The following is a 15,771-nucleotide window of genomic DNA, read 5'->3' on the forward strand; positions in this document are numbered from 1 at the left end:
ATATGAACATATATCACAAAAATTAAATTTGTCAAAAAACGAACACTGTATTTATGCAAGATAAAATTCGTGTGCTTTTTATAAGCGGTTACCTTTCAGTCGAAACCATTTTGTGATCCTTTTGTTTGTCGAGACGTCCTTAAAAATTTCTACAATGCAGACCTGCATATGAATTTCCAAGAAATTGCGACAAAAAACTGGAAAGTGGCTCGAAGATCGCGAAGGACCACACGCAACGTATGGCGTCAAGTAGGGCAATAAAAATAGAAAAAAATAATGTGTCTGATATACGATCGAGAATTTTCCAGTTCCGGTAGCCGCGACAACATTTGATTTCTGAAGAGCTGCGGCCAGGTACTTCAGGTAAAGGTACAATAACAACATGTTCGGCAATTAGCTGCCGTGGGCCATAAAATATTCAAAATGCTCGGACAAACAACGATTAGTTAGGTAATAAAGATGCGTTAATCCGTCTGTTTACGTGTCCAGCGCGTTTCCAAAAATAAAAGGGCCCGCTACCTGTGCGCGCGGGGCCTGGATTAGCGCTGCCATCCTGCGCATATAAACAGGATATCAAGCGGACAACAGGAGCATTCAGACACAAAACGTCAAAGCATAAACAACACAACGCACAAGACATGCAGCACACAAAAAATATGGAAACAACAGTCATCAATTCGTCCAGTTATGTGCATAAGAAGTTTGCGGCACACAAGCGCAAGCGGGATGTGGACCAGATTCTGGATCAGAACAAGGAGAACATGACGCTAGATACGCCGCCTTGCAAACGGCGCCAGATGAAGGGTTTCTTCCGCCCTTGGCTGGACAACGAACAGAACATCGAAGCCTTCAGTAATAAAACATGCGACGCCTCCAACCAGAAGCTGTCCGGTGCTGCTCCAACTACTGCTAGTACCTATCACGCCAACATGGTGCGTCGCTGTCAGACACCGCACCAACGCAGCTCCAAGGAGCAGCGTCGTCGGGATCGCAATACCTTGGCGTGTCTTCTGAGCCGGCGGGCCAAGCAGGCGCAGGATGCGCACCTGGCACAGCAATACGAACAATATCGGGCCCAACAAGCAGCCATAATGGAGCAACAGGTCCGCTTCAGTCTCTACTATCGCCAGCTGCTACAGCAGGCCATCTTCCAGCGGGGAGTTACTGCGGCTGGCCTTCAGCTGCCCCAGCAGCAGCAGCAGTTCCTACAGCAAATGGCGCTTTCGCAGCAACTACTGATCTTTGGGTCCCAGCAGTGAGGCCAACTCGTGACATATATTCGTGTACATAATACCCTATATAGCCATTGATTGTGATTTAGTTGCTTAAGCCTTAATTTATTTTTTGTTGACTTTCAAAGTAAAATAAAAAAACTAGTTTGTAAAGACGATTTCTTTATGTTCAATTCTATTAACTTTCAAAGTGGATTAAAATTTGACCACAAACTAGGAATGTTTGTATGCGAGGTATAACTTTGCATTTAGGAGCCTTACAATCAATCGAAAATGTCTTTTGTATGCTTTTCAATTTATCAATTTATAATGGGTTGAAAGTATAAAAATTGTCTTTGTCAAGCCAAGTCCTGCAATTAGTGAAGAGAAAAATTACCAATCTCCTGTTCTAAAAACCCATAATGCCTCAAATTTAACCATTGTGTTTATTTAAAAATTGCAAGTATTTTAAATTCTGATGATGAACAAAACATTAATTTTACAAAGCTCAGTTTTTTTAATTTCATCGACTTCTCTGTAAATTTCGACATTGCAATGCCTCAAAGCAATTCGGGGGCTATTACTGAAAACTGCAATATGCTGCCTCAGTTCAATCGAATGAAAAATAGGTCAAGAGTTTTCTCATATGACCATCAAATTATCTTGATCCGTATAAATAGAAAGCAAACCCTCTAAATTAAGTTTTTTTTATCAAGAATGTTTTTGTTATTCAAGATATCTTGACTAAACAATGTTGACATAAAATTGTTTTGTAGGGAAAATGGGTAGAGCACTTTCACATGAACACGGAAACTGTGAGAGATAAGAAATGGATTGCTTATTTAATATGGATATGCTATATGACCTACTAAGTTATAAGAGATACAGAGATCATATATAAGTTATAGGAGATATGCATGCATTTATTTATTTTTGGTTGGTTAATAAAGCTAAATGCATATATTTATGGCCCCATTTCAATATATATGCAAATGCATTACACAGAGGTGCCGACAGACAGGCTATTCTATATACATAATGCTAAAAGAATCAGAATAACTATTGACAGGCATGAAAACATTAAATTCATGAAAATCGCACAATAGGGCAATATTTAACTAGCAGCTTAGCGGCACGTAAACTTGCTTAAACATGCAAACTTACATATGTATGTACATACTCGAATAGTATGCATGCACATGCAATATTTTGCATTGATTTTTTGGACTAATCAAATTGATTAACTTTTTCTAAATGAACTTTAAATAGAGATTTTCCTTGATTGTGTATCTCTGGACTTACTCATACATCCAATGTTCTCATTACTCAAGGTTGAGCCAAGCGGCAAAGACTGCATCGCATAACGAGCTGCAAAGAAATTGCGAAACACCGTCAAATATTATTATTGGCAAGAGGCAGGTTAGGGGAGGGGGCCAGCGACTGCAATTGGCTCAAAGTGCGAAAAGCTCAAGTTCAGCAGCTCGTGCGCCAAAGTGTTGCAACCACAAACTTTGGTATACGTTGAAGTCTCTGTAGCTGGTGTGAAAATCGAATGCAGTTTTCAATGTTAAGCAACGAGAGAGCCACAACAACAACAACAACAACAACATTTACAAAGAAAATAGTTTGCATTTAACTCATGTTCATATAAAGAGACACACAAGTGTTTGTGTATATAAACGCCGCACAAGTGCCAAGTGGTGGTAAAGTGGGTTGCCTCTGACTTTGTCGACGGAAATTTGTCTATGGGATTTTCCAGCTGCATAGGAAGTCGCTTTGGAACGTTATCAAATGGCCTACAATGAAAATTAAAACTAATTAGCTGCTCAAGCATTGCGCAATGAAAAAAAAAAAAAGCCAGAGTTAATTACCAGCTGGGGAGGAGACGGTCCAACTACTCAACATGAATACTCAAGTTTAATTAACCAACTTATGTGCAGTTGTTTTTGTTGTTTTTGTTGGCTTTCCTGCTGTTGCACGCGGCACAGTTGACTGCATTTTGAGCCAGTTTTGCTCGATGTTGAGCTTTTATCATAGGAACTTCCTTATAAACAAAGTGCACATCTGCGGACCATTGATTTTCTGCTTGGCTTGATATTGTGAAAGGAACGAAGACAGTAAGGGCTGGCCTTATGGGTTCAACAGTTTTATTAATCAGTTTCATGACATATTTATAACAATAATACAAATTATAATATATTTAACTAATGCAAAATTCAGCGTTTCATCAACTTTTAAAGGGTATACAGTTTTGGTCTATGTCAATTTTGAGTTTTCAAAAAGGCAGAATTTGTAGAAACTAATGATCTTTACTTTCAAAAAAGTTTCTCAAAAATCGTAGCGAGTCTGAATTGAATAAATATATATTTAAATTTTATTTAATATATATTTAAATTTTATGTTACCAGCTCTTAAATTCTTCGTAGCATGCGTATAAAACCTTTTTTCAGAAAAATATTTATCCATAATATGGAATCGGAGAGAGATGCCATAAGATAAATAAATTTGCTCTCAGTATTATACTGGAGAGCACAGCGTTCGTAAAGTCCACCAGTCTCTATTCAAGAAAAGGTATATTTTAATATTATTTAATATAAGGCCTTGCCGCTTGCAAGTTTTGTGCTAACAAATTTACATATGCATTTAATTACCTAACTTGCCCAAGGAAAATTTAGTTTTGCCCATATTATCTTGGACTTCATTAAATATGTTTAGCTCCATCGAATAAACATTGTGGTGAGAAACTTAAGACCGAAAAATAATATTAAGTGTATTGGTCGGCGTATTTTACCCAAGAGCGGAGGATAACGCGAGTTCTTGGGTTCTTTGAAAAAGAGTTTGAAGCCGATCTGAAGGAGAGTAAAAAGTTTCATACAAATGTCATTCACGATTTTTCCGCACTTGTGGGTGGAAACTCATAAGACCCAAGGTAACTACAGTGAAAATTCAGTCAGTCAGGACGCACAGTTGTATATAAAGAGATACTTATAATATCAGGTTTATTAATTCGAGCGTAATGTAAAACATTTGCTGTTTAGTTCTTAGAGAATATAATTAATAATATATATATTTCAAATATAACATTAGGCTTATCAATAAATTAATAACTAATAAAGCTAAAGTTTAGGCCTTAACGCTCATAGAATTTTAAACCACACCGTGATTAAACGAGTATTTACTAACACTGTTCGCTCTTAATGCCGTTGATCAAATAGTCAATACTGAAGTTCTTGGCCGGCACTGGAGCTGGCGACAGGGGTGCACTCTTGGGCTGATCGTGCTTGACGAGCTGATTGAGATGATTGAAATAGGCGTTGGCTCGCATGCTCTGCTCCACAATCTTGAGATGCTGCGCGGTGAACTCCTTGTACTGCTCCTCGATGGCCAGGAGTTCGAGCTTCTTAACACGTCGGCTCATACGGCAGGCAATTGTGTTCTTATTGCGTCTATCCTGATCCTTGGGCGTACGTTCTTTCTTGGGAAATTTTCGCACCATATTTCCATGGTATTTACAAATGTCTCTCAGCGCCTCCGGACTGATGGCGGGCGGCAGGGATTGCGAGGAAGATGCAGACTCCGAGCCATTAGAGCCATCGCATATGGTGCTATTGAGACGTCGCCGCTTGGGCAGCGACAGAAGCAGATCGCTGTACTCGCTGGAGCACTGGCTGCTCCTGCTGTCCTCACCATCCAGCCCACTGTTGTAGCCATGGCCACAGCTGCTGCCAGGTGTGGCTAGGCGTGCGAGCAGCTCCTCCTTGATCTGCAGCCCCAGCTCGTCGCAGCGCGGACGCCTCAGGTCGAACTTCTTGTGACGATAGCTTTGCGGACTGTTGCTTTGCATTATCAGAGCCATTCTCTAGCTGTCAAGTGATGCGTTTCGGTTGTCTTCGTTTAGCTGACTGTTGTCCTGCTTCGAAGCGGGCCGAGCTTATATAGATAGAGAAAGAGATTGCTGCATTCGCGTCTCTTATCATAGGGCTGCCGTAATCCGCAGTCGTTTATGATGTTGTTTACACAAATCGAAAAGGAAATTTATTTTTGCAAAAGGAAAACAAAACCATAAAATCAGCTGATGGCCTGCGCACGTCCGAGCCCCGTCCTGGCACCGCTTCGCGCATGCGCCGCTTACCTAGGTTGAGCTCAGCGCCGCCCGCTGATAAGCCTTTTGTGCAGCATGCATGTTTGTTCTTGCGTGCTTGAGTGTGACCAGGCCCAGTTAATGAGCTGGCTTTGGGCATAGAATTCGAGTCGAGATTTGAGATTTGAGTATTTGCCCAGCTCCCTAGGTGGCAAAATGCGCGCCTTTGTTTGGGTTTCATTCAATTTGCGTTTGTTCCGCAGCCAGATAATTTTTCTATTTTTCTATTTTCTTAGACTGTTTGCCATTGTCTTTGGCATTGTCGCAGTTTTTGTCAATAGTCGGGCTGTGCCATGTGTTTTCTTTAAAACTCGATTCGAATTGTTCAATTTTTGGTTTTACCCACAGCATTTGCGGCTCATTTGTCTGGGTAAATTATGTTTGTGTGCCGAACTATTGATAAGTTATTGTTGTTCATCCTACTTGTCTTTCTTTTTTTCTTTTTTTTTTTGAGTATTGCTTCTTGGAATTGGCATTCCTGGTGCATCATGCTGTTGAGTGTGATAAGATGCGGCGTGCAGTGAGCTGTGCTCTTGTCTCGCACTGACTTTTGATCGGATTGCAAAAGGCACAAACTGGCACTAGCATTCATTACGCCAGCTGATAAGTCGGGCTGGGTTTTGCTTAAGACCTTAGGTACCCAGATTATTAGAACTAAGCTAAGTATAGATAAGTGAATGGTGCAGAGGCCGGTTCATTGGGCTAAAAAACTGGATTCCGTCTTGGGACAGAGATAAGTTTTGATAGGCGCAGAGTGATATTTGGCATACTTATTTGTATGTCTAGAATAAAAACTGAGCTATTAAACGAAACTCTCATTTTGTATTTAATTATTTAAAGTTTTTAAAAATTCCGAATCACACTTTCTGCTCATAGGAGGGCTTGATTGAGTTTACATTGGAATAAAAAAGCTAAGAGGATTAAATATAATATTTACACTTGTTGAATAATACATTTTTAGAGACTGCAAGCTAAGATTGGGAAGTACCACAAGTTATTTGAATTGAGTGCATTTCTGGGAATATTATTGTTATTCGGCTCTAAATTTAGCTAATGGGATGTATCTTACATTAGATAAGTAGGAGTACGTGCGCGGAAAGTACTTGAGTACTTAATTACTTACCAAAGAGTTATGAGAAATATACCTAATCTTAAGCATGACTGGCTAATTTGTTGTCGTTTATTTGAATACACTTATTTCAAACAAGCTAATTTTAGTGCTGATAACCTGCAGAGTCATTTAATAAGGCAAATGAGGCAAATTATTTGCAATAGTTTGTCCACTGTCCGCACTATACAAATGATTTGTGAACTTTTAGAAATAATTAAATATGCCATATATTACTATGAATATGTATTTTTTTTGTGTTACAATTATCAGAGTTCTCTGGTGCGCGAGATGGAGATACCCTGTAGCTGGTAATAATGAAAACTTGGCCGGGCAATAACCGTCATGACATACATATACATATATCTTCTACCAAGCGCAGACACAGCTTGTTCCCTTCTTTGAATATATGCTTTCCTCTTTCAAACCCTTTTTCTATTATGCTATTTCAATAATTCATGAAATAACTATAGGCTTTCAAGCAGCTTCTCCCTCCTGCTAACAGATGGCATCAAGATAATAATTGCATCAAAGATGCAAAATTAATATTTGGGTAAGTAAATACTTATATACATAGACAATTCTTATTCCTCGATGAATAAGTTAACCTTAATAAAATAAGTCGAAATAATAGTTTTGGGTGCTCGTTCTATCTTTCAGTAACAATGTATGAGCTCAAAGATGGTCTGAGCACAACGGGCTGTATATTCTACTATTGTATGAGAGCTAAACTTAAGCTAACTAAGCTTAGCGATTGAGTAAGCAGAAGCGGCCGGAGTTATCAAAAAATAATTGCCTTTAATTTGACTAGGGTATTCAACTAGAAATGGCTAGATTAGCACAGTTTTTGACTCTGATCAAGTAGCCGTACTCAACCCGAACTCAATGGGCCCGGAGTGCGTCTTGAATATACTTGCACAACTTCATTATACTCTCACATTGCTTTCAGATAGTACAGGTTATACAAAATACCTGAACCAGTGAAAGTTCTTAAAGATTTAAATACAATTAAAATACTAAGAGCATTAAGAGCATTAAGTTGTTATCAATTACGTTCTCTAATGGGAACTGTCCTGAAACGTTAAGTTTAACAGGCGCTTGCTTTAAATAAAAACTCAATCGATATGCCCATTAGCCCCAGGTACAGATTTTTCTCAATCTGAATAAGCTGAATGCTGACAGTAATGGAAGCATATGTCATGTTCTATAGTGTAAACTGCAATTATTTGATGTGTTCAGTGAGTGACTGGTGTAATTTCGACATGAGCTTTAATTTTTCACAGGGATTGAGAACATGTCGGTCAACATACACATATACATATGTTCGTTGGATTGAATTAAAAGGCGAGAGTCAAGAGCTGATTGTTACAATATCTACTTACTAATACATGTCTGTGTTAGGTTTGCTTCGGGATGATGCAGGCAACGGGCTACTTTACGCCTGGGTAGCTCTTAAAAGTCAACCTGGCCAGCAGATTCACAGCAGCACAGCCAATAATCAGCGCTACGAGGAAGCATCAAACGGCTTGGAGCGCATCGAAATCGGACAGCTGCCGGTAGTTGAGTGAGCTCTGGCTGAGCACGACCAGATGGGGAATGATCCGACTTCACGACTTTTGTCTAGGGTATTTAATAATGTCGTTTGTATTTTGCTACTGATTTTGTTTTGGCTTTACTTTTCTCAACGTCGTCGTCATTATTTTCAAGCTATTTTCGTTTCACTGGCAGCCCCCACCCCCTTCATCCCAACCCCACTCTGCTGAGTTCCCGTCTGTGGAGCCTATTATTTGCAAATGCTGGCGCGTTGGACTCTAGCGTTGCGTTTACTCTCTATTTTCGCCATAAATACCAGCCAGTTGCCGGTCGCAGGTTTCAGATGCCAATTCGCATTTGCATGAGCCGGGGGTGTCGTTGCTGATACCGACCACTTAAATTTAAATCCATCCCCAAACGAAAGTGAAATTCTGAGTGTTCGAAGTAAAACTGAATTATTTTATTTTCGAAATGGCAAGTGTATTAAGTGCTATTATTTTGGTCACGTTCCTGGGCCTGAGCTTAGCTGCTGACGAAGGCTTCGTGGTGCCATCTATTGAGTTCAAGCCCATCACAAAATTGGGTGAGTATTCTAAGGAAGTTTAACAAATTGAAGCCTCTTAGCCATTAAATGTTGCTGACCCAAGGAGCGAAAGAAGTTCGTGCCTTAAGTCTTTTGTTATTATGTTTCTTAAATATACCATGTAAAGTAAACTCAATTTTAAAACGCATATTTAAGCATGTGATGGCGACTTTTGATCAATGACTGGATATTATTTTATAAGTAGCTTTCTGCCAGCTTCTGTATAACTATTTGCATCGTGTTGACAATTTAAAAACTTTTTAATTGCCATGTCTACAAAAAAGGTGCAAAAGCCCTAAAAATAGGCATTGTTCATATCGACTTGTATACCCTGCGCCGCCTTCGTTGTTTTTGAGCAAAGAAAGTATGTACGTAGAGACAACAATGAAATTGTTATATTAGCAGATAAATATCAGTAATTGCAATAATATGCCATCATATAGCAACAATCGTGTCAAGCACGCTAAGTTGTGCGAATTTTATAACAAAGTAATTTTTTTGCTATCGAATTCACGTGCACTGGAGCCAATTTTCTACTGAAAATTTAGCAACAGTTGGCAGATTTATAAAATATTTTATTAAATTGGGAAATTGTATGGAAAATAATTTTAAATAGTTTTTTTTTTTTTTAATATACAAATTATTTTAAATAGATTCCTTAACGATAATAATTGGCAATTGGCATTTTTTTCAATATGTTAATGAATGATGTTGCCTAAAAAGGTAGGGTATGGGCCAAATATGAAATGTGATTTTAAAATAATAATATAATTAGTATTCAATATGTGAATAAAGAAGTCTATAAGCAGAAAGCAGAAAAAAATACATATTGAGATAATATAATTATATCTATAGCCTATTGTATAACTAGCATGTATTTCCCGGCATTTTCCGGTCTTAAAGTTTATTTGACATAGATATCCAAAATTGAGCTTAAAGTCCATTCAATTAAGAACCCAAAGTTGGAATCAATGTTTTCCGTAAACTTTAGTCTTTAAACAAGCATCTGAAAGCCGAAAAAAATATTTTCGTTTATAACATTTGGATAAATAGTTTTCTATAGATCAATTTACAATGTAAAGATTAGTGGAACATTGCAATATGAGAAGGTTAAGTGCAAGCTTTAAACTCAAAACTGTTGGATATATACATGCTTAGATATGTGGCGCCCGATGCCGTCAAAATATTAATGGCACGATTTTTAAAGCAAATCATTGTGAGTTTGTAACTCATAAGCTCGTAATTCTTTACCTCCATTAAATCCAAAAATGTTGTTGCTCCAAGAATACTTAAAAAGACATCAACAAGATTAGTAGTTAAGTAAGCAAAGATTTATTAATGCCAAGTATTCTTGATATGTGTTCTATAAAGTAGGCAATTTTAAAGAGACGGAAGAAAATTGTAAATGAATCTTGTATTAAATAATACTACTTATTATGTGTAGTACTACATTTTTTGATCTTAATTAAACTATTATTAAGTAGTCAGCTTTACAGTACAGGTTCTGACAGTGAGTTTATCCAGACCTTCACGGCAACAAAATAGATTTGAACAAAGCTGAAACAGAATACTTTTAAGCCTTGACTCGCATTTGCTGAAAATATAAAGATCAGAAGCTTTTGGTCGTTTTATTTATAGCGTTTGGAACAGGTCGCAGTCAATTGCCACTTCCGCTAAGTGGCCTTCCCCTGCCGCAGCGACCGTTGCAAAAAGCCTTCAGTACAAAAGATTTAAGCGACAAACTTGTTGCGACAAATGCGATATGCGCCATATTATGAAGTGCTTAGTTAATGCTCAGGCAAAACGTTTGCAATTGAATGTTGGCATTTTTGTCACACAAAATGTTTAAGTAATTAAATAAAAATCTAAACATCAACAATTAAATTGCTCGTGCCGCCTCAGCGATTGTGCCTGAGGTCTGGGCCTGGGACTCGTCTGGGGCAGGCAGGGGAGACTCGCAATTATGTGCGACATCGATTAACAAAAGCGGAATTCTCGACTAGAATGTCACGTTCTGAGCATAAAGCGCATAGATCATAGCCGATACGAGATGCGTGTATATGTGTGTCAAGGCGATGCTCATGATTTCTATTTTGTATCATACGAACTTGTTGATTAACTAAATATTTTAAATTTGAACAGCCGACGATATACCGACCTGCCGCCAGAAAGACAGCGACATTAATGAGTGCATCAGGCAGGGCTTTCAGCAGCTGACGCCTCGCCTGAAAAACGGCATCAGCGATCTGAACATACCGCCGATGGATCCCTTTCTGCTGGGCAAAAGCTCCTACAATTACAACTCGGGCATACTGCAGGGCCGCATTGCCATGAGGAATGTGCTAGTTCATGGCCTGAGCGAGGGTATTGTCGACAAGGTGGACTACCGGCAAAAGACCAATCGCGTACGCATGGATATGCTAAGCCATGTGCCTCAACTGTTGGCAGAGGGCGCCTACAAGGCGGACATTAAACTGAACGACATGAAGATCACTCCAAAGGGCACCTTCAATATTACGCTGAGTAAGTTTAGGTCATAATACCTGAATACACACAAACATGTGTAATTACTGTGTCAACTGCTCATATTTGAAATTTTAGCCGACGTCAGCATGAAAACCCGCGCCTTGGGCGAACTATACGAGCGCGACGGTCACACCTATCTGCGTCTGACTAAGCTCGAGACTGAGCCCAAAGTGGGTGACATGCGCATCTATGCCAATGGCCTGGTGCCCGACCCGGCGCTGAGTGAGTGCGAAAAAACCATATTCTTCTCAAATGCAATCCGAACAATTCCATTCAATTTACAGATGATGTCATACTGGATTTCATCAACCAATACTGGCAACAGCTATATCAGGCTATGCTACCGGAAACAATGGCCATTTGGGAGCCCATACTGCTCAAAGTGGGCAATGACTTCTTTGCTGCCCTACCCTTCGACTTGATTGTCACTAAGGATTAGGCTTGTGGCCGGCAAAGATTAGAGTCGGCTTCCTTTCGAATTATGGTTATATGCTTTCTTCATGGTGTTTATTTAGTTTGTATTCAAATAAAATGATTAAAGAAGCTTAAATTAATTCTCAGAAAAAATATATTAAGCTGCTTCCCGCCAAATGTAATTGGAAATAATGAAATAATTAAATTCTTTAGCAATTATAATAGATAATTTCTGACTGTCGTATATATAATATATGTTAACTGTTTTAATACAGTTGCGCTGTCTCGTGCTTTCATGATTTTCTTTGGCTATGGAAAACTTTTCCAACTTTATTATAATATTCTAATAATTAATGCGCTTTGTAAGTCTTGGCATGGGAGTCATATTTTTTTAAAAAATTTGAATTGCTTCTTTTGTTGCTTAAGTTTTATATTTATTAAAGGATTGGTGATTATTTGTTATGCTTACACATTGGTTTATTTTCAATATTATTATTTATTGTCAAAATTGCATAAAATATTATTTATGTTCAAACTCAGATTGAGATTCAAACATCCAAACCTCAATGTTAGTTATCTGCAATCCTCAATCTTTTAGTTTGTAAGCACTTTAATCAACTGAGGCAGGTTTTATTTTCTGGGGTTATTGAAACTATGTCTAATGAACTTGAAAAATATTATTGTTAGACTCGAACAAATTAAATTTAAGTAATTCTTAAGCTTTCGTAGCACAAGTTCTTTATAGTTAAATATTAGCTTAAAACTAATAACAAGTCTTTCAACTTGAAGATTCCCGATTAAAATATACCCCTTCAAGAGTCTTACCTCATAAATATTAACACCAATTGATATTAAAGACGCACAGACAGCTTGCGATGTCTGGTTCATAGATATAATCTTAGATGATCATTCATTTAACATTTATAAACTGTTATAGAGCCCCCTTCACACATTTTAGAAGCAATGTTGACACTACTTTACAATGACTTTAAGTAGTTACAGGGTATAATTAGTTGACCGCAAACGCATAAGCCATTGTCAGCAGGCAATTATTTAAATTATTAATGCAAATCATTGTCATTCAAAATTCAACAACTAGTGATAGTATGCGGGATTGAAACTTGCAACTGTCGTCTGTTGGCATCGTTTTCCATTTAATGATTCGGCATTATAAATCAGTCGCTAAGCCGGTTTTCAATCAGTCGAAGTCTAAATGCCGTTAACGCAACTGATTTATAAGTACAATTTTCCTAGCTTAGTGGAATCGACTAACTTTAAATTATAGTCGTGCCTGTGCTTGTAATTTTTTTGCGCTATTTCTGAGAATAAAATAGCACCAGCCAGCACCCGTTCGATTCAGTTTGAGGTCGATCATTCTAACAGCAGGTTGGCGTTCGCACACCTGCACAATTCAAAGGAAAATATAATCGCCAGGACAAGATTAATCAGCCGCGTTAGAATGCAGTACATTGCGTTGGCAACGATTTGCCTTTTGGCCGGCGGAGCATATGCAGCGCCCGCGGAAACAAAGTATCTAAATGGTATGTATGGATTTGAATCAGATTGCGTATACGCAGGGTTAAATGTAGTTTATTTTGCGTTTGCTAGGCGACGATTTGCCAAAATGTCCCGCGGATGCCGACCAGGCTGGGGAGTGCATCAAGAATATAATGAATGAACTGATACCACGCTTGCGGAAAGGAGATCCCGAACTAGGCATTCAACCGTACGATCCTTTCGTAATAGATCGCCTGAGCTTCCAGTATTCAAGTGGAGCGGTTAGTGGTCGCATTTCGGTGCGAAATGTTAAGCTTTATGGCTTTGCGGAGCACAAAATCCAGAAAGTTAATGTCAAACTCGATGGAGACCAGGTCAAGCTGCGAATTGTCTCGCAATTGCCCAAGATGAATCTCCTTGGCAATTACAAAGCGGAAATGCTGGTCAACTCGCTGCAGCTGAAGCCCAAGGGCAACTTCAATGTAACACTGTGTGGGTAGAGAGTGTATATTACTTATTGGTTCATATATATATATTGATATACGCGTTGGTTTTCGATATGTCCATGCTTGCAGTTGACGTTGAGAACCGTGTGGTTACGGATGGCGAGTTCTATAACAAGGATAGACGCCGATTTTTGCGTATCAAAGATATCGATGTGAATCCAAAGATTCGCGACATGATCATTAAGGCCAATGGCATTTTCCCGGATCCCGAATTAGGTATGTGTGCTGGCTGCCTCTTAACTAAATACGATTTCTAACTGGGCTCCTTGACAGACGAGCTTGCCTTAAACGTGGCCAACAGCTACTGGCGCGATATCTATGGCATTATATTGCCGGAAACGCGAGAGTCGTGGGCTCCCATCATGCTGCGCCTGATTAACGAGGCTCTGACGCATGTGCCCATCGACCAGTTTATCCACGGGCCCGAATAATATGGCATTAGTTTCAAACTGTAAAATAATTGCATGTATATACATTGTTGTGATTGCCTTTAGTAACTATTTTATTATTATTATTCATATATCTTAAAAAATTCAGGTAACCTTTAGTAATATTCGCACTTGCAATTAAATTGTCGTTTCTAAAGTGAGATTGAAACTGGTTTATTTATTTTTCATTTTTTTTTGGTCATGCCCCAGTTTAAGCATCAAATTATGTGCCTAAATTTGAAAAAAAACGCACTAACTTTTCGTAACGGCCCCTTCCCAGAGTGCACCTAGCTAATGGGGTTAAGTGCACGACAGGTTGACCCTGAAACGAGTATCTATCTATATATTTAAATTTGAAAGTCTGTGCATTAAAGTGAAATTGAGCAAGATGATTTGCTGTGACTTCAGTAACTCGCAGTTTGAGAGCAACTGGCAAATGGAAATGCACGTTGAAGCTGTCACAACTATTTTGAGTTGAATTGAATTTATATGCAGCAACAATCGTGACCACTTAGTAGTACTTACTTACTTAATTGAAAGCATTTAAACTTATTTTTAATGCAACAACGGCAACATGGACGCATTGATACCCTCGCCCAATATATCGGCAACCGACATCTCTTCTAAATAGAAGACATAATTGTTTTTAATGTTGGCTTTATTTCATTGAATTGTTTTTAATTAATTTAATTTAATTTTTAATTTAATTTAATTTTTTAGACATTCATTTAAAAACGTTATTATTGTAGTTTGGTTCATCCCATGTTTTTAGCAAATTTCTTTGATTTCGCGTCGTGCCATCCTGCACACATGAAAAAAGAATATAGAGTATCTGTTAAGCGTATGAGATATGTTCTTGGTTGAGCTGTATAATAAATATTCGACAAAGTCGTTGTGTTCGTTTAGAGACGCCTTCAAGTTTATTTAAATTTCTTGATAATTGTCGTCGCTGCAATCGAAAGATCTTGAATGGTGCGTCTTACTTGGTTTCAATATTATTAATAATTGCGAGGTCGAGCCGTAAGTAATCTTAGAGAATTTTGCTTAAAATAAAGGTTTAATTATAAAACAAAGATGATTTCACTGTTAGAACCATTCTACGAGTGCCAGCAAGAGTTTTCGATACTCTAAAGCAAGGTTTTCGTAATATTTACCTAAGAACTTCAAAAAGTTTATATACAAGTAGAACTTCAAATCTACTAAGGCTAAATTTTTATACAACCTAGGAAAAATACATCTAAATGACCTGCAACATAGTTGACAGGCCTTAAAAATGAATTACCAGGTAAATATGGTAAAATATAATCTTAGAATTACATTGCCTACTTAAGGGTGTTTCTAATTGTTACCTTGTGCGTTCGAATTCCCAAACAGTTAAAGCTGGCTTGGAGTGTAGATGAGGGTTGGTTGCTGCTCAAAATTCACTCTGGTTTCTCTTCAGTTGTCGAATAAATCTTTCGCCTTTTACTAAAGATTTCCGTGGAGAGGAACACTCTAATGAGTCTAAATGAAATTTTTTGCTGTGCCTGGCCGCATTTGTTGCCAGGCCATAATTTATATGTATATATGTTCAAGTTAATCATAGGAGACGGCAATTTAATTGCTTACAGTTACAGTTGAAGAAGCACTGGCTTCTTATGGAGGCCTTCTTCTATGACCAGTTGGTGGTTGTACTGCGATTATGGACTTAAGCAAACGACAAAGGTTGATCTGCTGGGCGCAAACAGTTGACATAAATAATGTAGTTTATAATTTAGTTGAGCAAAGTGTAAGCCTGAGATGATGTTCTGTTGGTGAACTTTTGTGCGCTCGGATCGGCGGCGT

The 15,771-nt window shown here is 38.3% G+C and overlaps 4 protein-coding genes and 1 non-coding gene across 5 annotated transcripts; 4 read left to right on the plus strand and 1 right to left on the minus strand.

Annotated features, from left to right (window-relative positions):
- Positions 1 to 656: 656 nt before the first annotated feature.
- Positions 657 to 1,259, plus strand: LOC115763567 (protein Mabiki). The gene has a single exon (XM_030706187.1). The coding sequence runs from the start codon at positions 657 to 659 to the stop codon at positions 1,257 to 1,259; it is 603 nt and encodes a 200-aa protein (XP_030562047.1).
- A 3,130-nt stretch (positions 1,260 to 4,389) lies between these two features.
- Positions 4,390 to 5,067, minus strand: LOC115763568 (protein Mabiki). Its single transcript, XM_030706188.1, has one exon. It carries the CDS (start codon positions 5,065 to 5,067, stop codon positions 4,390 to 4,392), a length of 678 nt encoding a protein of 225 aa, XP_030562048.1.
- A 3,289-nt stretch (positions 5,068 to 8,356) lies between these two features.
- Positions 8,357 to 11,913, plus strand: LOC115763385. Its single transcript, XM_030705925.1, has 4 exons — positions 8,357 to 8,576; positions 10,719 to 11,099; positions 11,178 to 11,324; positions 11,387 to 11,913. Exons 1-4 carry the CDS (start codon positions 8,465 to 8,467, stop codon positions 11,539 to 11,541), a joined length of 795 nt encoding a protein of 264 aa, XP_030561785.1. The 5' UTR covers positions 8,357 to 8,464; the 3' UTR covers positions 11,542 to 11,913.
- Positions 11,914 to 12,782: 869 nt separating this feature from the next.
- On the plus strand, positions 12,783 to 14,103 carry LOC115763395 (protein takeout). The gene is made up of 4 exons (XM_030705938.1): positions 12,783 to 13,057; positions 13,125 to 13,505; positions 13,589 to 13,735; positions 13,793 to 14,103. Exons 1-4 carry the CDS (start codon positions 12,976 to 12,978, stop codon positions 13,948 to 13,950), a joined length of 768 nt encoding a protein of 255 aa, XP_030561798.1. The 5' UTR covers positions 12,783 to 12,975; the 3' UTR covers positions 13,951 to 14,103.
- Positions 14,104 to 15,368: 1,265 nt separating this feature from the next.
- On the plus strand, positions 15,369 to 15,493 carry LOC115763618. Its single transcript, XR_004017924.1, has one exon. It is a non-coding gene; the product is annotated as a U5 spliceosomal RNA (small nuclear RNA).
- Positions 15,494 to 15,771: the final 278 nt, after the last annotated feature.

This window comes from Drosophila novamexicana, unplaced genomic scaffold (genome assembly GCF_003285875.2).
Source record: "Drosophila novamexicana strain 15010-1031.04,08,12 unplaced genomic scaffold, DnovRS2.1 tig00000739-arrow-arrow-pilon, whole genome shotgun sequence".
Taxonomy (NCBI): Eukaryota; Metazoa; Arthropoda; class Insecta; order Diptera; family Drosophilidae; genus Drosophila; species Drosophila novamexicana.

What these genes read in the sequence shown, in the direction of transcription:
- LOC115763385 (XM_030705925.1), top strand. Translation starts at nt 8,465, where the DNA reads ATGGCAAGTGTATTAAGTGCTATTATTTTGGTCACGTTCCTGGGCCTG. An exon ending in CAAGCCCATCACAAAATTGG is followed by an intron (nt 8,577 to 10,718) that starts GTGAGTATTCTA and finishes AAATTTGAACAG; the next exon opens with CCGACGATATACCGACCTGC. An exon ending in CACCTTCAATATTACGCTGA is followed by an intron (nt 11,100 to 11,177) that starts GTAAGTTTAGGT and finishes TTGAAATTTTAG; the next exon opens with CCGACGTCAGCATGAAAACC.
- LOC115763395 (XM_030705938.1), top strand. Translation starts at nt 12,976, where the DNA reads ATGCAGTACATTGCGTTGGCAACGATTTGCCTTTTGGCCGGCGGAGCA. An exon ending in GGAAACAAAGTATCTAAATG is followed by an intron (nt 13,058 to 13,124) that starts GTATGTATGGAT and finishes TGCGTTTGCTAG; the next exon opens with GCGACGATTTGCCAAAATGT. An exon ending in TTTCCCGGATCCCGAATTAG is followed by an intron (nt 13,736 to 13,792) that starts GTATGTGTGCTG and finishes GCTCCTTGACAG; the next exon opens with ACGAGCTTGCCTTAAACGTG.
- LOC115763568 (XM_030706188.1), bottom strand. Translation starts at nt 5,067, where the DNA reads ATGGCTCTGATAATGCAAAGCAACAGTCCGCAAAGCTATCGTCACAAG.
- LOC115763567 (XM_030706187.1), top strand. Translation starts at nt 657, where the DNA reads ATGGAAACAACAGTCATCAATTCGTCCAGTTATGTGCATAAGAAGTTT.